Source organism: Garra rufa, chromosome 14, assembly GCF_049309525.1.
Source record: "Garra rufa chromosome 14, GarRuf1.0, whole genome shotgun sequence".
In the NCBI taxonomy this organism is placed as follows: Eukaryota; Metazoa; Chordata; class Actinopteri; order Cypriniformes; family Cyprinidae; genus Garra; species Garra rufa.
In genome coordinates, this window is record NC_133374.1 from 7,530,626 (window position 1) to 7,551,267 (window position 20,642).

The window sequence follows — 20,642 nt, forward strand, 5'->3', positions numbered from 1 at the left end:
CTAATTATTTACAACTTTGAAAACATTTGATCTAATAATTTTTTTTACTTCAGTGTCAAATAGTAATAATGATCAATGTTGTGCTGCTTCATATTTGTTGCTCTAAAGAACAGAAATCTTTTGTAATATTATAAAAAAAAATCTTACTTTACAAATTTTGTCATATTTTCTGCAAAAACCCCCACAAATATTCAGTAATATTTATATAATAATAATGCAAATACTAAATACTATAGTAATATTCATCATAGAAATATTTAAACTATATGGCAATTTGGGCAGATATATGTTAATACCTAATACAAATTTGGCTTAAGAAGCTTCTCATTTTCATCATTTAGTTTTGTGGAGGAGCTTTATATCAGCTTTAGACGTTAAAATATCCCTCTATTAACCTAAAAGACCAATAAAAAATCCAGTTTTTGTGAAATGTCCACTTCAAATGATTTACAAAAGGCAAAGATGTGGAACAAGAAAAATGTTAAAAGAAAACCAGTGACCGCTGCAACACATCATTGCTTCTGAGCAAATGAGCAGCACTATCATCTGTGCTTTGAACGTCTGGCAGCTATTTCTGAACTCCATAAAGGTCTCCAATTCACTGTAATATGAAGGAAATCACTTACCATAGAGAACAAAGTGAAAAAACGAAAGGAGCTCGGGCAGCTGGTGAAGTCGGTAGTGGGAGCATCTCTAATAATCTTATATAAACTTTGATGACTAGATCTAACGACACTGCTATTATGGTTTATTTAGGACGGGGAGAAACAGAATTAGAGCTTGGATGGAATACTTTACATGTGATTAGTCCTTCAACGGAGCAATAGACTGGAATGAGGCTTTACTGGAAAATGCTTAAGTTGTTTTCTGGTTGATTTCATGACGGTTTGGCGCTGTATAGTGACCCAGTATTTCTGTAAAGTGGCATTAGACTGGAAGACATATTCTCATGAGAGTGCCGGTGCATTCATGCACACTCATACATACATAATCACTGCGTTTTACATTGTGCGGACAAAAGCGAAATATGAGACATACTAATGTCTACATAAGCACCGTCCCAGGAGTCTGAGATATCGCACACACGTTTTCCAAGAAATGCATTCAACACTGAAAGAAAAAAAAAAAAAAAAAAAACTGTGGGTAACAGTTTGCATTTGGGAATTGCTAGTATATTTCATAAATCAGTACGTAACATTGATTTAAATCTTGAAGTTAAAAAATAAATAAATAATATTTTCTTCTAAAAATATACTGAAAAAAATCTTAGTTTTATTTACAACTTGGAAAACATTTGAACATTTATTTATTTATTTATTTATTTATTTATTTTAAACACAGTGGATAAACTTTTTTTTTGTAATTTTTGCCGAGCATTGCTACAACATTCCTTGCAGGGTTGTTATTTGAGAACAAAAACCAAAACTAAAACCATAAAAATAAATAAATGAAACGTAATAAAATGTAAATAAATCAACAAATAAATAAATATTTTCATTACTTGGAATAACTGTTAAGAGAAATAAAATAAAATGTAAATATACAAAAACATTTGACTGGTAGTGTATATACTGTTCAAAAGTTGGGAAACAAACGATTTAATTGTGTGGAGGAGCTTTATATCAGCTTTAGACTTATAGAATATAATAGAATATCACTCAATTAACCCAAAAGAGCAATACAAAAAATTCAGTTTTCATGATATGTCCACTTCAAATGATTTACAAAACAAAATCTTACAAATAAAATAAAATAACTTATTAATTGATAACTAAAATCAAAATTAAAACTAAAACCATTTTAAATAAATAAAAAAAATAAAATAAAAAAAACATCAATCGATAAATAAAAACCTTCATTACTTGGAATAAGTATGAACAGAACTAAAAAATGTTTCTTGCAGGGTTATTATTTGATAACTAAAACCAAAACTAAAACTATAAAAAAAATGTAATAATTAAATAAAAATGTTAATTACTTGGAATAAATATTAACAGAAATAAAATATAAAAATCCTACAAATTAATTTAATTTAAGCTATTTATTAATTTATAACATTGAAGACATTTGAACTTTGAATCACAGTAAATAAGCATTTTCATTTATAATTTTTGCCAAACAATGCTACACCGTTCTTTGCAGGGTTATTATTTGATAATTAAAACTCAAATTAAAACTTAAATCCATTACAAACATAAATATGTAATACTTAAATAAAAATGTTAATTACTTAGGAATAAGTATTAACAGAAATAAAATTTAAAAATCTTACAAATTTAATTAAAAATAATAATACTTAAATAAAAATATGAATTACTTGGAATAAGTATTACAAGTTTAATTTAATTTAACTTAATTTAATTTTATCTATTTATTTAAAATTTTGAAAACTTTTTTTTTTTTTTTTTACTGTAAATAAGCATTTTCATTTGCAATTTTTGCCAGACATTGCTAAAATGTTTCTTGCAGGGTTATTATTTGATGACTGAATAAAATTGAAAATTCAATAAAAATGTTAATTAGTTAGAATATGTATTAACATAGATAAAATATAAAAATCTTACTAATTTACTTTAATTTAACTTAATTTAATTTAAGCTATTTATTAATTTAAAACTTTTTTTCACGGTAAATAAGTGTTTTCATTAGTACATTTTTGACAAACATTGCTAAAATGTTCCTTGCAGGGCTATCATTTGATAACTAAAACCATTAAAAAAATAATAATAATAATTAAATATTTAATAATTAAATAAAAATATCAATTACTTGGAATAAGTATTAACGGAAATAAAATACACAAATTTTACAAATTTAATTTAATTTAACTTCGTTGTAAATGTATTATTTGATAATTAAAACCAAAACTAAATCCATAAAAAAATTAATAATTAAATAAAAATGTTAATTACTTGGAATAAGTAATAACAGAAATCAAATAGACAAATCTTACAAATTAAATTAAATTAAACTAAATTAAATTAAATTAAATTAAATTAAATTAAATTAAATTAAATTAAATTAAATTAAATTAAATTAAATTAAATTAAATTAAATTAAATTAAATGTACTTTGAATTTTTTAAATAAGCATTCTTATTTGTCATTTTTGGCAAACATTGCTACAACGTTCTTTGTAGGGTTATTATTTGATAATTAAAACTCAAATTAAAACTAAAACCATTAAAAAATAAAAAAATTAAATAAAAAAAATTAACAAATAAAAATGTTCATTACTTGAAACTTAAAAATTTTAATTTAGAGTAATTAATTTAGAATAATTATTTGTGAAATTTACTACCAATTGCCAAGTGAAAATTGTTTCTACATCCTTTTTTTTTTAGTTCAACAATTCACAACGCACAGCCAATCTCTTTATAGCAAAGTGCCTCCTTATCCGCCAGTCAAACTCTTGCGGTCAAGTTGATGTCACGTCAAATCCAATCAAGCGCTGAAATGACGCTGTCACCCACGTAAATGTTACACGGGCCATCTTCATACACCTGTCCCTGCTGGTTCCACTCTGATTTCCCCTTCCATCACTCGTAAAGGTTCATTGTTGGGGTCGTGTAACCTGATGTGATTGGATGAAACCCTGCTTCGTGCCCCGCATAACCCCGCAAGGCCTTGGCTCCTAAATATAGGCGTGCAATAACGGGGGGAAGTGGATGAGCACACCGAAATGACAGACTCAATAAAGGCTTTCTCTGTGTTTTTGTCCTTTCATGTCTCCCTTTCTTTTCATTCTGTCTGTCTTTTCTTTTTCCATCTCTGTTGCAAAGTGTGCGTAGGCGTTTCTGAGATTTCTCCGCTGAACTGGCACTAAACACGAGAGATGCGTCCTGCTTATGCAATGAAATGCATGCATTTTCCTGCTCTGAAAACATAGTGCTTAAGTGCATGTATGTTGCAGACATATCTGATAGCAGAATGTAAATGGTATTCCATATGCTTTATCTGAAAAAACATCTTCAAAAGACCAGATTCGCATTCATTTTAAATAAAAGTCAGGGAACCAGTGTTACTGACATACTACTGTACTTTTTATTTCCTTACAGGGTTATTATTTGATAACTAAAACCAAAATGAAAACTAAAACCATTAAATAAAAGAAATACAAATGAGATTTTTATATTTTATTTTATTTCTGTTAACATTTATTCCACTTTTTACTTTTTTTTTTTGCAAATCAAATAGATTTTTTTATTTATTTAGTTTTAATTTTAGTTTTCATTATCAATGATAACCCTGCAAGGAACAATGTAGCAACTTGCTAGTTAAAATTCTTTAAAATTCTTTTAAAATTCAAATGCTTTCAAAAAGATGTAGATAAATAAATAGCTATTTATTTAATAATTAATAACAAAATTAAATTAGTAATATTTAATTTAGTATTTTTTTAAATGTTTTATTTAGAATTTTAATGTAATATTTAAATTTAGTAATATTTTTCTAAATGTATTTTATGTTAATACTTATTCCAAGGAATGACTATTTAACTATAAATAACAACTTATTTATTTATTAATTTTCTTAATGGATTTCATTTTAATTTTGGTTTTAGTAATCAAATAATAATCCTGCAAGGGATGTTTGGCAAAAATTACAAATGAAATGCTTATTTAATGCTTATTATAAAAAAAATATATTTTTATTATTGTTTTTATATATTATTTTATTTCTGTTAATACTTCAAGTAATTAACATTTTAATTAATTTATTAATTTATTTTTAAATTTTTTATTTATTCATTTTTTTTTTAGTTTTAGTTTAAATTTTAGTTTTAGTTATTAAATAAACAAAAAAAATTATATTTTAGTTAGTTGCCAAGGTATAATCTCTCAATTTGTTTTAGTTTAACTTTAAGTACTACAATAACTCAAACTTAAAAAAAATAAAAATAAATAAATACTATACACAAACTATACACATATAAATAAATAAATTCATTCATTGATTCATTCATTCATTGTATTCATTCACTGATTCATGGTTTTAGTTTTCATTTTTGTTTTATTTATTTACTTATTTATTTTAATAATTTCATAATTTCTCTATTTGGTTTAGTTTAACTTAACTAAAATAACTAAAATAACATATAATAATAAAAATTAATAACTACACAAATAAATAAATGAATAAATAATTGTTATTCATTCATGCTTTTAGTTTTAATTTCATATTATTCATCTTATTTACTATTTTTTTATTTCATTTTTTGTTTATTTTTTTATGGTTTTAGTTAATAAATAAATAAATAAATAAATTTAGTTAGTTGCCAAGGTATAATTTCTCAGTTTGTTTTAGTACTTGAAGTACTAAAATAACTCATACTTAATAAAAAATAAAATAATAATAACTATACACATAAATAAATAAATTCATGGTTTTAGTTTTCATTTTTGTTTTATTTACTTATTATTATTATTATTATTTTAAGAATTTCATCATTTCTATATGGTTTAATTCATAAACTAATATAACTCAAACTTTAATAAAAACTACATAAATAAATAAATAAATAAATAAATAAATGTTATTCCTTTATTCTTTTAGTTTTCATTTTGGTTCTATTTATTTTAGTAATTTCATATTTAATAACAATTTTTAAAATCAGTTTTAGATTAACTTATTATTTTACAAAAATAATTTGAACTTAAATAAATATTAATAGCGACACGCAAATAAATAAACAAATAAACTTTCACTCATTCATGGTTTTAGATTTCATTTTTGTTTTATGTATTTATGTAGTTATTTAAGTAATTTAATAAATAGTTTTTGTTTAATTCAACATACTAAAATAACCCAAACTTAAATAAAAAATATAAACAACTATACACACAAACAAATGAATAAATAAAATTACAAAAACACAACATATTTAATATCACTCTGATTTTGAGCATGGTAAGTGCATTTCAATACTTGATTTGAACATTAAATGCTTCTACTATGCCAGAAAAAAAAAATAAAAAAAATGCTGTCTAGGTATTTATCTCATAAGATTATGCAAAAAAGCCACTTGATCTATACTTCAAAATTGTAGATTGATCTCAGTCTGCATTGCTTAATCAATTCAAAAAAGAGATTCATTCACCTCCACAGCAAGTGCACTATAGCAGCATTTCTCATTCAAAATAGTGCAATACATTACAGTACTTTCTGAAATCAACAGGATGCCACAGTCTGAAGACCTTAGTTGCTGTAAGCCATTTTTTATGGAATGACACTGAGAAAAAAAATTACCTGACAGATATGACTTAATTACGTCTCCTGAAATATCACACCTGTCTCCTTTCTGAGAGAGCCCTGGGCTCCCAAAGTGACAAAAAACATTAAATATGTGATTGTGAGCCATGGTCAGATTCTCTGCATAGCCAATAGGAAGACTCTGAGGCGCTAGTTGTCACATGGCAGCCCATATAAGGAAAGCAGGAAGCCGAGAGCTTTTGACAAAACTGAGATGACATTTACAGAGTGCAATTCTGGGAAAAGGTTGTGTCTAATAAAGTCTGGATGAAGTTTTATAATGTATTACGTGAACTTACAGGACATTAAGACAAAATTAAATCATTTAGGCAAGACATTCCAAAGCAAAAACTCAATGAGAAAAATTGCTTCCGGTTACTTTTTTTGTAAACATTTTTTTAAGTTTCTTATTTTTATTTTTTTCAAGACTTCAAGTTTTAATGGATAAATTAAAAGTATAAATATATTAAATTAAAAAGCATGTCTAATTAACTAAAATCATGAAGCTTACACAAAAGCAATTAAAGTTTAACAAAAATTTTATTTGAAGGTATAGAAGCCAGTTTTCCCACTGAATAAATAAAAAAGGATAATTTTGACTTTTTATCTCACAATTTTGACATTTTTCTCGCAATTGCAAGTTATACTCTTGCAGTTCTGACTTTTTTCTCAGAATTGCGAGATACAAACTCACAATTCTGACTTTTCCTCATAATTCTGAGATATAAACTTAAAATTTGGACTTTTTTCTTAGAATTCTGAGATATAAATTTTGAATTTTGACTTTTTTCTCATAATTCTGAGATATAAACTTGGAATTTTGACTTTTTTCTTAGAATTCTGAGATATAAACTTAAAATTTGGACTTTTTTCTTAGAATTCTGAGATATAAATTTTGAATTTTGACTTTTTTCTCATAATTCTGAGATATAAACTTGGAATTTTGACTTTTTTCTTAGAATTCTGAGATATAAACATAAAATTTGGACTTTTTTCTTAGAATTCTGAGATATAAATTTTGAATTTTGACTTTTTTCTCATAATTCTGAGATATAAACTTGGAATTTTGACTTTTTTCTTAGAATTCTGAGATATAAACTTAAAATTTTGACTTTTTTCTTAGAATTCTGAGATATAAACTTGCAATCCTTTTTTTTTTTTTTTTTTTTTTTAAATACTCACACTTCTGCCTTTTCCCTCATGATTCTGAGATATAAACTCACAATTCAGATTTTTTTCTCATAATTCTGAGATATAAACTCACTATTCTGACTTTTTTCTCATAATTTCGAGATATAAACGTACAATTCTGACTTTTTTCTCATAATTCCGAGATATAAACTTGCAATTCTGACTTTTTTCTCATAATTCCGAGATATATACTTGCAATTCTGACTTTTATTTTTAGAATTGCCTGTTACAAACTCACACTTTCTCCCTTTTTCCTCATGATTCTGAGATATAAACTCACAATTCCGACTTTTTTCTCAGAATTCTGAGATATAAACTTGCAATTCTGATTTTTTTTCCTCAAAATTGCATGACATAAACTTACAATTCTGACTTTTTCTGATTCTAATAAAGTCAGAACTTTGAAATATAAACTTACAATTCTGACTTCTTTTCATAGAATTGTGAGTTTATATCATGCAATTCTGAGAAAAAAGTCAGAACTGTGAGACAAAAAGTCAGAATTGCGAGATATAAACTTGTACTTTGTTATAAAAAGTATTTATAACACGATACTGAGAGTTTATATCACTCAATTCTGAGAAAAAAGTTAAAATTTTGAAAAAAAAAAAAGAATTGCGAGATATAAACTTGAGTTTGCTAGTAAAAAGTCAGAATTGCAAGTTTATATCTTGTAATTCTGACTTTATAACTCACAACTGTGAGTTTATATCAAGCAATTCTGAAAAAAAAAGTTAAAATTGTGAAAATAAAGTCAGAATTGCGAGATATAAACTTGAGTTTGCTAGTAAAAAGTCAGAATTGCAAGTTTATATCTTTCACACAATGATGTGAAAAAAGTGAAATACGATATTTTTTCAAAATCAGTTTATTTTATGAATTAATTTTTAACCAATTTTTTTGTCTTCCATTAAGCAATTTGATGTAAGTAACCTACTTTTGATTAATTCATCCTAAATTTGGCAAATTCCATGACATTATTTGGTAAATTCCATTTTTATGATTGGATTCTGTGAATCCGTCTGGCTTTTCCAATGTCATCCCAAAAAGTAAATCCATTCCAGCACATTCTGTACTGATGATTCATGTGAAAGAACCTACATTAAAAAAGGCGAACGGTGTCCGTTTTGATTTCATGTGATTACAAGCTGTAAATAACCAAGACTATTCCCTTAATTACACACCTGAACTCAAGTACAACATCAGCAGTCTAACAGTAAAGGATCTGGGAGTCTTTGCGCAAGCCGGGGCTCTATCAGCGGCACGCAAAGCACTTAACCCCAGGACGCTCTGCGGGGACCATCAGTGCAATTAGTGCACTGTAAGTCCCTGCAGATGAAAAGCGTCTGCTCAGCGGCGGCTGTAATGAGCATGGGCTTTTTTTTTTTTTTTTTTTTCACACTTTGTGTTTGACATTTTTGATGCGGCATGTACAATCGAGCAGCCTTGAATCGCTGTTTGTGCTGTGCAAACAATACAACCTTCCGAGCCGAAATGAGAATGCATAGAGCGCGTCTCGGCCCGTAAGTGCACAGAAAACCCTTTGGATATAACATGCCTATGTTTTCAAACTGAGTCTTCTTATGTGTATGTGTTGGTGAATATTGCTTTCGAAGTCGTGATTGCATGCACAAAGACACGCGTGAAGTGTTTCCTTTCAATTTGTGTGTGTGCGCGTGTGCTCTTTAAGCTGTAATTGCGTCTGTGGAGTTGCGCTCCATCCCCGGGTGATTTATGGCTCATGCCAGCACAGAGCTAACAAGGGCAATAAATTCCCTCACTTGCTAGCGCTACTGCAAAATGTGTGTGCACTGAGTGTGTGTGTGTATGTGTGTCTATGTGTGCGCATTACAAACATGCAATCATGTCATGCAGCGTATAACATGCAAACTGCCTCTATGTTCTGTTTTGTCCTCATTCTTTCCATCAAATCGATACAGACACACAACAGCTGTATGCAAACTTTTGGATTGACTCCTTATTGGAAAAGTGACAGGTGAGTGACACAAAGTGCATGACCTTTGACACTGGTTCACTAACCTTTGACCCCCCGGGTCTGGCCAGTTCAGTTTGTGTGAGCATGCAAATGTATGAGATGTTTATTTATATGTGTGTCTGTTTATATGAGATGGAGAAACAGTGAAAGGGAAAAGGTTAAGAGAAAAATAAAGACGTATGCGCAGATCATTTACATTTGCAACCATAGAAACAAGCTATCATGAGTCCTTTAAATGTAAGACTTGACTTGCACAGCATGTAATTTCTGCAGCAAAGAGAATTGGAAAAATAAGTGTTTCAAACAGGTTTCAAAGCTAGCTTTCATTGTTAAAACAAACAAACAGACATTCCCACTGGGGATATGCACACTTAAAATCAAGATTAAAAAAATACTATAATGCAATATTAATTAATTAAGATTTTTTTTTGTTTTTAAGAAGTATGCATTTATTTGTTCACAAGTACAGGAAAAATCTGTAAAATATTGAAATATTTGTACTATTTAAAATAACTTTTCTATTTGAATATATATTTAAACTGCGATTTATTTATTCCTGCGATTTCAAAGCTGAATTTTTAGCATCATTACTTCAGTCACATGACCCTTTAGAAATCATTCTAATATTCTGATTTGCTGCTCAAAAACATTTATTATTATTATGTTGAAAACAGTTAAGTAGAGTTTTTTCAGGTTTCTTTGGTGAATAGAAATTTTTTGGAAGCCCGTTCCGCCACTGAATAAATAAAAAAGGTTTTACGACTTTTTATCTTACAATTCTGACATTTTTCTCGTAATTTCTTTTTTTGTGATATAAAGTCGCAATTGAGAGTTGTAAAGTCCCGTTCTAAGGAGATAAGAAAAGACTGATATGTTCACATAATTATTTTTGATTTCTCACAATTCTGACTTGATAACTCACAATTGCGAGTTTATATAACACAATTCTGACTCCATTTCTTAAAAGTGCAAGTTTATATCACGTAATTCTGAAAAAAATCTGAAATGCAAGATACAAAGTCGAGATTGATTATATATTATTTATATATTGATTATATCTCACCATTATTTCTCAGAATTGCGAGTTTATTCTCGGAATTCTAACTTTATAACTCACAGTTGTGAGTTTATATCTCACAATTTTGAGAAAAAAGTCAGGATTGTGAGTTTGTATCATGCAGTTATGAGAAATAAAGCCAAAACTGTCAGAAAACAAGTCGCAATAACCTAATTTTATTTTTTATTCAGTGGCAGAAACAGGCTTCCATAAAATTCAGAAAAAAAGCATTTATTTATTTTGAAACAGAATTTTTTTTTTGCAACATTATAAATGTCTATCATCATTTCTATTGATATTGATCTATTGAAAGCATCCTTGCTACATATAATTACAAATTTCTATAATTTCTTTTAAAAAATGGTTTTAAATATTGATAATAATACTAAAAATAATGTTTCTTGAACAGCAAATCAGCATATTAGAATGATTTCTGAAGAATCATGTGATACTGAAGACTGAAGTAATGATGCTGAAGATCTAGCTTTGATCACAGGAAAAAAAAAAACATTTTAAAATATATTCAAAAAGAAAAATTTTTACATAGTAAAAAAAATTAATTTTTAATTTTTGCTGTACTTTGGATCAAATATATGCAGGCTTGGTAAGCAGAAGAGACTTCTTTAAAAAACAAAAAAAATCTTACTGTTCAAAAACTTTTGATTGGTAGTGTATTTCTATTACTTTGTAATAATATTAATAACATAAGAATAATTAATCTCATGCCTCATATGAGCTGCCCTGCACTGAAACTGCACTAAACTGACCCGTTTTATTAATTAAAGTGCATGAAATATGCCTGCACAAACTAACCAAGAAAATATATGTATAAATATATTAAATATTCAAAACCTTAAGAAAAATATGAATGTAATCTATTTGCTATTGTTGGAAGATCCACTGCTGCTAAGCCAAACACAAATTAGTTGATTGTTGCCTCAAAATACCTCACACCTCAGAATCACAACCTAGAATGACACCTGAAAGATCCACAGCTTAAAAAAAAGCCCAAGACAGGAGTGATATCCTCAAAGACTGAAAGTCGACTCCTGATAGACACTGATCCACCTGCTGCCAGGACACAAATCTCACAAAACCACGTTTTTTAACCACTCGTACCACAGTAGTGAAGTACAAAGCTGGAGCTACTTTGCTTTGTTGCTGTCAGTGAGTTGTCGCAGGGTTTAAAAAGTAGAAGGTGACTGTTCTGCACCAGTGTGTGTGATTCATGGCCTTTAAATGCCACGGTGAACCCTCTCGTTTCAGTCTTGAAAGAAATAGACAGATATTCATGGCTTCCCCTCCCTTTTTTCAGATTCCCTCATTCCAGGGAGAGGTGAAAGACCACGGGAGATCTGAGGGTCGTTTTGAAACCTCCAGATCATTTTCAGGGAGCTTGCGGGTGAGTAGACACACAAACACACACACTATTCTGGCCTCTGAACCCCAAACTCTTTCATCCAATCTCGCTTTCTCTTCCCCCTCAGTCTCTCGATTTACACTGTGTTGGAAGTCTTGTCAACCTCATCCGCTCGGTGCACATTTCAACTAAAAAGACATCGTGCTGGGTAAATAACTTACAAATTGTAAACTTCAGATTACATTACAGAAATTGTAGTTTACATGTTACAGCCAGGCAATGTGTTCTGACTGCTTTTTTGATTACTTCTAGATTACTTTTGACCTAACTCATAAGAAAATATTTTCCATTCTCTGTTATCAACATCATGAAGTGCATTAAACAATACATTACATCAGGGTTTCGCAACCTGAGGGTTCCTGAAAGAACTGGAGGGGGTTTGTGAGGTGAAAAGATGAAAAGCTAATAATTAATTAAATCATAAAAATATCCAATTAAAGGAGCAGTTCACATTCAAAACAAAAATCTACAGATAAAGTACTCACCCGCTTGTCATCCAAGATGTTTATGTCTTTCTTTCTTCAGTCGTAAAGGAATTATGTTTTTGGAAGAAAACATTTTAGGATTTCTCTCCATATAATGGACTTCTATGGTGCTCCCGAGTTTGAACTCCCAAAATGCAGTTTAAATGCAGCTTCAAAGGGCTCTATGTAATCATGTAATCTATAAAAAGTGACAGTAATCTAATTACAAGCACTTTAAAATGCAATGCAATCTAATGTATTTTAATTACAAGTACTTAATTTTTGGAATTGGATTACATAATCGAGATTACATGTAATCAGTTACTATCTAGTGCTGCTCTTATGAAACCCTCTGATGGAAAATCAATCTCAGGCTAAAACACGGTAGCTTTAAGGAGGTTTCTTGCTGGTCCAAGCATGAGCTGCTGCTTGGCGGTAGACCCTCTTGGACCAGAAACAAATCATTTCAAGGTGGTCAAGATTGCTTTTAGATCATGGTGGCTGATCAACTAGCTTGGATCTACTAGAAATAAGCTTCCAAAACACAGCTACCAGCTTAAAGCTGGATTTTCCAACAGAAAACACTTCTTTTACAGTTTATTGTACCTCTGCCACCGTACAGGCTGACTATTGCATACACACACACACCCTCACACATGCTTCATCTTGACTTGTGGATTTCTTGGTCTTATAAACTTGAAAAAAAAAAAAATGTGAGTGGTGTTCGCCTTTGTAAAAATAGCTAGGGTGTTGCGGTTTAGTGCCAGGATGTTGCTATGTGGTTGATAGATTTTGCCAAGGTAAAAAAAAATCTAGTGACATACTGAAGTTAAACACTTACGCTTAGGAGTTTGATCAAATCCCTAGCCCTAAGTATGAGTAATGGTAACAGTGATACTTGCGTTCAGAAGCAACCCTAATGAAAACCCAGAAACTATCGGTTTCACTGACAGAAAATGCACTGTCGAGGGGAACGAGAAAATGACAGAGTGAGAGAAAAAGGGAGTGAAAAAAAAACTGAAGGTTAATGCTAAATGTGTGGGTCAGACAGAATGACATGACAACTGCAATAAATGTAAATAAAACAACTTTGTGTGGTAATTTAGTCCACCCGACAGAGTCTTAACACATAAATCAACCTCACACAAACGCACACGTTTTGGCACATACACACATTTCTTCATGCAGAAACCATTATTTACAGATACACACACATATGTACCCACTTTGTGCAACAGAAAACTGGACAAAAACAAATGATCCCATCCAAACAGTGCAAACGTGACGTGAAGGCAGTGCATGAAACATTAAGCATATCAAAATTTCAATCGCACTTCAATCGGTCCCCCTCCATCTCAACTGTCAAAACTCGACCTAAATAAAATGTAGGCCAATTCAGTGTTTAACTGGCCTGAGGTGATAGACAAGCCACTGAAGCCTATTCATTTTTCATTTATGTGTCCCAGGATTGTCACTGTGAGTGGCATGTAACTAAGTGTTTTATTTTTTTCTTTTCTGCATTACAGGCTTTATCTACAGTATATTAAGCTCTATTCAAAATCTAGTGATTACACCAAGTTAATTTAGCTACTTGTGTTAAGACTTATATGGCTTAATATAACGCAAATGATGTCTCTTACTGAAATTATGTAGTAGAAAGCTCATAATAGATTTACGTTATTAAAAAAATCCACATCATTTTATACATATTTTGGACTATTGTGGACGCCAGTATTTCAATGAAATGCGAGCTACTGGCACTACCTGTTGCTATTTTTACTGCAACATCTCAGAAAATAAAATACTGATACAATGACCACAGCTACTAAAAGAGCTTACAGGTGGCGATGGATATAAGCGTAGTCCTAAACCAAATGCCGTACTATCAATTTTTTTCTAAACAAGCTCCGGATATCGAGTGAAATATGCACGTGTTTACATCCTTTCAGAATGGCATCTAGAGTTTCTTGTCTCTGCATTTTTGTAAGCTCTTTCAGCAGTTGAAAAGGCCTAAAAGCCTAAAAAGCATCATTCTTTTCCCATTCTTTTCTTCTCTTCTTATCTCCTCTCAAGCTTCTTTTGTTGCCCTTCAACTGAAAATTACAACTAAAAGCCACACAATGTGGCATTGTATTAGTATTTTATTTTCCAAGTTGCTTATTCTGAGTTGTGCTGCAGAAAAAAACAACAACAGGTAGCGCCAGTAGCTCGATGAGTAAAACCATTTCACGTCATCAAAATAATGGCGTCCCACATAGTCCAAAATATGTATGAAACAATGTAGATTTATTAAATAACGTAAATCTTTCATGGGTTTTCTACTACATATCATTTACATACTAAGCCATACAAGTCTTAATACCCAAGATCCCTTTAAAACACCACAATAATGTGACCCAGAAACCCCTGTGAGAAAAAAATGACCTTTACCTCAAACTGAATGAAAGACCGCAGCTAACTGTACAAGGAAGCCACAATACATGTAACAAAATTGCCAGCATTTTACAAGACATCAATGAACTTTAATATGAAAAACTTTTTTTATAACATACCTGTTTCTTCATCAATGGTGAATCTCCCAAGACCACTGCCATCACGTATGGAGTACTGCACCTCGCCATCCCTTCCTGTGTCATCATCCCTTGCCGAGACCTGGAGCACAGAAGTCCCGATCCGAACGCTTTCCTTTACTGATCCATTCATGGCGAAGCTTGAGAAATACGGTGCGTAGAGGTTCTCGTTAACATCCACCACTTCCAGTTCAACAAAGCTAACTGACAGGAGGGACACCGGTCTGCCTTTGTCTTTTGCTCTAACTGATAGGTTGAAGAACTGTTGGGTTTCATAATCCAGCTCCTTGGTAAGACGAATGGCACCGCTAGTTTTATCAACCTCAAAACGGCCATCGCAGTCGTTAGCGAGCGAGTATCGCACCTGCCCTCCAGGTCCCAAATCAGGGTCTTGAGTATCCAGCCAAGCAATGACAGTGCCCACTGGGAGGTCTTCTAGTGCACGGGCGCTGACAACACTTGGAATGAACGCAGGTGGACAATCGTTAACATCCTCGAGTGAGATTTTAAGAGTTGTTACAGCAAAATGTTGAGCTGTTCGTTCCGCTCGATCTCGCGCTTCTACTTTTAATATGAAGGATGGAACAAACTCACGGTCCAGTTGACCTGCAACATACACAATCCCACTGGAGCTGTTGATGCCAAACTGTGACGTGCTGGTGAGTAGGGAGTACTGGATCTCGCCATTGAGACCTTGATCTTTGTCAGTAGCTTCCACTTGGATGACTTCGGTACCAATAGGGGTGTTTTCCGGAATGCGGGCATGGTAGCCACCGTCTTGAAGAAACTGAGGTGCATTGTCATTTGCATCTGCTATGTAAACTGTAAGAAGCCTCCAGGAGGACCTTTGTGGTTGGCCTAAATCATACAGTGTGATGTTTAGAAGATAGCGATCTGTCCTCTCACGGTCTAGAGGAAGGAAGATGCTTATTATGCCATTCAGAATTCCAATAGTAAAACAACTGTCTGTGTTGCCATCGGCAATGGCATATAAGAGTTGTCCATTGAATCCAGTGTCTCCATCAAAGGCTTTTACCTGAAACACACTCGTGCCAACTTGTACATCCTCATGCACAGTGATGTCAGTTGGGAAGGATTTGTCAAATTGAGGCGTTTGACGGTTCACAGAGAACAGGTCAATAAAGCCTTCCTCGATTTTGGGTTTACTGCTAGCTTTGGCTTTCTTCAGAAGTTTCTCAGCTAGTCGTTGGGCTACTCTGGTTTCGGTACAGCTAAAGCTCTTGGGCGGGGACTTCCCTTGCACTACGGATATGTTCACAAACATGGGATCGGAAAAGTGTTCCCCATCTGTAGCAGTAATTTTTAGACTGAATGAGTTTTTGGGTGCTGCAGTGTTTAGGGAGTGATGTAAAGTCATGACACCAGAATCGGGATTTAGATCAAAGTACCCTCGCTCATTCCCTGAGAGGATCTTATATTTGACAAGCTCTAGCTCATCAATGTCTATGGCAGACATTGTGGCTATAACCTCACCTACCGGAAGGTCTCGAGAGATCACGCCAACACAGGCGACTTTCTCAAACAAGGGTTTGTTATCGTTAACGTTCTCTAGGTGCACAGTGACATTGACTTCACTCTCACGCCTATAAGGGGAACCCCAATCAGAAGCTCGAACCACAAAACTAAAACTCTCTACGGATGATTCAAAGTCAAGGTCCTGTGTTGTTGTGACTGCTCCAGTGAACTGTTGCACGCTAAAGGGTAATGGTGTCAAGCTAGCCATGTTATATGTGATGTACCCGTTTTCCCCATGGTCACCATCAGAAGCAGTCACCGCAACAACAGTAGTGCCTACGGCAACACTTTCATTGATAAAGACCTCATAAGACTGCTGAGCAAATGTCGGCGCATTGTCATTGGCATCCTCAAGAACGACTCTAACCTTGACCCTAAGGTCACTGTCTACTTCTAGGACCTCTAGCTCAAATACTTCCTGCGTGAGTTGGGTGAGCCAACGTGCCGTGCTGATGACACCCGTCATGGTGTTGATACTGAAGAACCCCGAATCAGCAGACGGGGTCAGGATGTACTCTGCATCGTCTGGCTCTGGCTGGAGTTTCACAGCCTCCACAACAGTTCCAGGAGGGGCAACTTCACTCAAGAGGACCTCGTATTCATCCTTCTGAAATGTGACTTCCGTCGGGGCCGGTCTTGACAGTCGTAAACTCACAGTGTGCACAGCAGAGAACTTCTGAGGTGTCCCACGATCCCGAGCCTGCAAGCTGAGGTTTAATCCAAAGGGATAGCTATCCCAGTCGAACTGCTCTGTTGCGCGAAGGACAAACTCGTTAGATCCTTTCCGAGTGACTTCCTCATCCACAATTTCTTCACTTGGCATCTCTGTCCTTTCAATGCTGAAGAGCTCAAGAAGGTCCCCAGCAACAATGCTCAATGTTTCAATTTCTCCATTCGCCCCTTCATCAAGATCCTCCACGGTGACCACAGCTACAACAGGGGACTTCTCAGTCCATACAGGTGCTAATGTAACAATACTCAACGTGGGCACATGCTCGTTAATCCGTTCCACATGAACAAACAGTTTGGCTGTACTGCTAACGCCATTATTCCCATAGAGCTTCATTCCCCGGTCCACTGCCTGGATCTCAAGATCATAGCGGCTTTGAGTGTCAACATCCAGCTTCCCACTGAGAGAAACTACTCCGCTAGTCGGGTGCACGGCGAAAAGCTCCATTCGCTCCTTAAAAAAGTAATAGAACTCTCCGTTCGATCCTATGTCGGCATCCGTGGCAGTGACCTGAGCTATGCTGGTGCGTAGGGGTGTGCTTTCCGCAATGGTAACTGAATATGTGGTAGGGGAGAAAAGTGGTCGAAGGTCGTTCATATCCAACACCTGCACACTAACTTTAGTCCAGGCCTCTAGTGTATCCCCCTTGATAGAAGCTTTCACTGTCAACAAGTAGTTGTCCTGAACCTCACGGTTCAAGATGGCAGCATTCCCCCCTTTGGTTCGTATCCGCAAGAAGCAGAAATCACCCAGAGTGTACTCCTCTGCCTTGAAGAACCCTTCCTCATCCCCGGAGGTGATTCGGTACCTCACCTCCCACGAGTGATGTTGGAGAGGGACGCCCATGCGCACCTGACTCGCAGCGTAGGTGCGGGCGGCCGAGTTCTCGTAGACCGACGCATGGTACAGTGGTTGAGTAAACTGCAGGCGGGATCTTTCACCTTGGCAGTGGCCTGGAGGCAGAGAGAAGAACAGCAAGAGGGCCAATTGTAGGATAATGGCCCATATGCCTGCCCAAAGGGCCATGCTCACTGCCATCCCATCACCAAACCCATCCTGGAGACAGACAGAAAAAACAGAGAAAGACATTAGGCATAGCAGATGACATGACAGTACACAACCTGACCTTTCACATCTAAAGCCCACAGGTCACTAGGGATCAGTCAAAAAGATCAAACACAAGCAGAGGAACTCAAGAACCGAAGAAGGGCTTGTAGCCAGGCAACCGCAAGCCGAATGACATCACTACCCAAGTCTCAAAATGGACAGTGACACAATTATACACTACAGAAAAACCAGGAGGATGCAATTCAGGAAAATTCACTTACACATACACTCTGCACAGAAGAAAAAACAGCAGGAGAATGCAAGTCAGGAACAAAATAATTATAGAGAACGAAAGATCAAAAATATAACCCGTGAAAACGAAGACGCGCGCACACACATACACACACATATTCATTATATGACATGGTTTTAAAAAGCTCTTGAGAAAGGACGAAATGTTGTGGATTCAGCAATATACTGGTTATGATAAAGTGCTGCTGGAAAGGAAGTCTGTGAATGTGGGTTCACTTAGCTCTACTTGGGAACAAAATTGTCCCCAGAAGTTCAATCTGACAAAGCCTTTGGGGACCTAAATTGGAAAAAATGAGAAATGCAACAATTCCTTTAATTCTAAAAATGCTTTTTGTTTTCGTTTAGGGTTTTATAGAAAAACAATAGCAGTCCAAGGTATGTCCTCAGTTTGTTTTGTTTGTGAGTTTATGCTTGCAAGCAAGGCATTTTGCATGTGTGTAAATGTGTGTGTGTTGGTATGGTACATCAACTCTTGTTTTAGACACTGATTGTTTTGTGTGTGCCCTGCGGGATGGTTAGGATGTGTTCCAGTCCACAGAAATGCAATGCTGACCTTACCCTGCACACACACACTGTCCAATTTTTGCCCACACATGCATACACAAAATATACACACACAGAACCGAGTTGCTGTGGTCAGCCCACACATGACTCAGCACACACATACACACACAGATATCTCCGTCCACCTCTAATGATATCCTACAGCACACTCACCAACTCAGTTTCGCAAATTGGAAAAGGCACACACACAGAACTCAAAATGCAGAGATCAGCTTATTTTATTTCTCCGGGTCTATTTCTCCCTCCGTCACACTCTTGTTCTCTCTCTTTGTGTCCACATACACTGACAGACAGTCTGTCAGATTAAAACCAGCAGGCATTTTGGAGCAGTCAAGGTTCAGTACGCAAACAGCGTCTTGTCTCCCCTAAAGCCTTGTTTAGACTGACCAAATCTCCGGCTCAGCTGGCCAGAGACTTTACACAACACAATAAAGACGCATATCATGCGGCCAACACAAACACCGCAGCGCATAAACGGATACACACTATCAAAACTACCCAGCTAAAAAAATCTATTCAAACATTTCCTGAATGTTCCATTTTGGATATTGGTATGTTAAAATGTCAAACTATATAAGTTCAAATGAGGGTTTGAACTTATATAGCTTGTGCATCATTAGGCCTTCCATTAACAATACTTACCTTTTAAGTAAGGTTAGCCAACATTCATAGTGCACACTATTGATCATAACAACTCTCATAGTGGTACACACACCACAAAAGAGACAGACACACAAACACACACACTAATTAACTACACAAACACAAAACATTATCAATAAAAAGCCATTATCCACATAAGTACACAACATTATCAATACATAAAGCCATTATGACAAGCCACTGTCAATACAATTGCACACTAAAATAACTACATGACACATTTTTCCCTGTCACAAGTCACGCAAACATTAACAAAATCATGCTTTTCAAAATGCAGTTCAAAAACACTAAAGAAAATCTGCATAAAAAAAAAATCACGCTTTGTGTTTTCTTTTCTAATGGAAAGTGTTTGCAAGCGTGTTTATCTGCTGATATTTTGTTATCTGAAAACTGCATTATTATCTATTCTCTGACAGCTCTGCGTTTAAGAAAAGCTGCAGCGCTCCGCTGCATCTGAATGCGTGTGTTACGTGCCGACCAATCCAATATTCCGAGAAACAGAGAGGAAGTGATGTTGAACAAAGCGCATTTCCATAACAGAGAGAATTCTAAATGACAAGTGTGTTCGTGAGATGTTCTGATATCCATAGACCACAACATGATCCTTTCACATCAGTTTTGCGTTTAAGAAAAGCCGGACTGACGCATTTCTTCTAAATGTCTGTATGTGTATTAGTGCTGTCACAATACAAACATTTCAGTAGGAGATACTCAATGCCAAAGATATTTTAGGACAGAGAGAAGAGCTTTTAATCAATTAGAAATGACCTACAGTCAACCTTGACAAAAATGAACCATGGTTTTAATTATAGCAAAATGGTTACCCTTTGTATACTTACAG

The 20,642-nt window shown here is 33.9% G+C and overlaps 1 protein-coding gene across 1 annotated transcript in view; it reads right to left on the reverse strand.

The window, feature by feature from the left end:
- Window positions 1–18,253, reverse strand: part of fat3a (FAT atypical cadherin 3a) — a 167,884-nt gene extending 149,631 nt beyond the window's left edge. The window contains exon 1 of the mRNA XM_073818320.1: window positions 14,932–18,253. Within this exon, the coding sequence (XP_073674421.1) occupies window positions 14,932–18,253 (3,322 nt within the window). The remainder of the gene's footprint in view (window positions 1–14,931) is intronic.
- Between the last annotated feature and the right edge of the window lie 2,389 nt (window positions 18,254–20,642).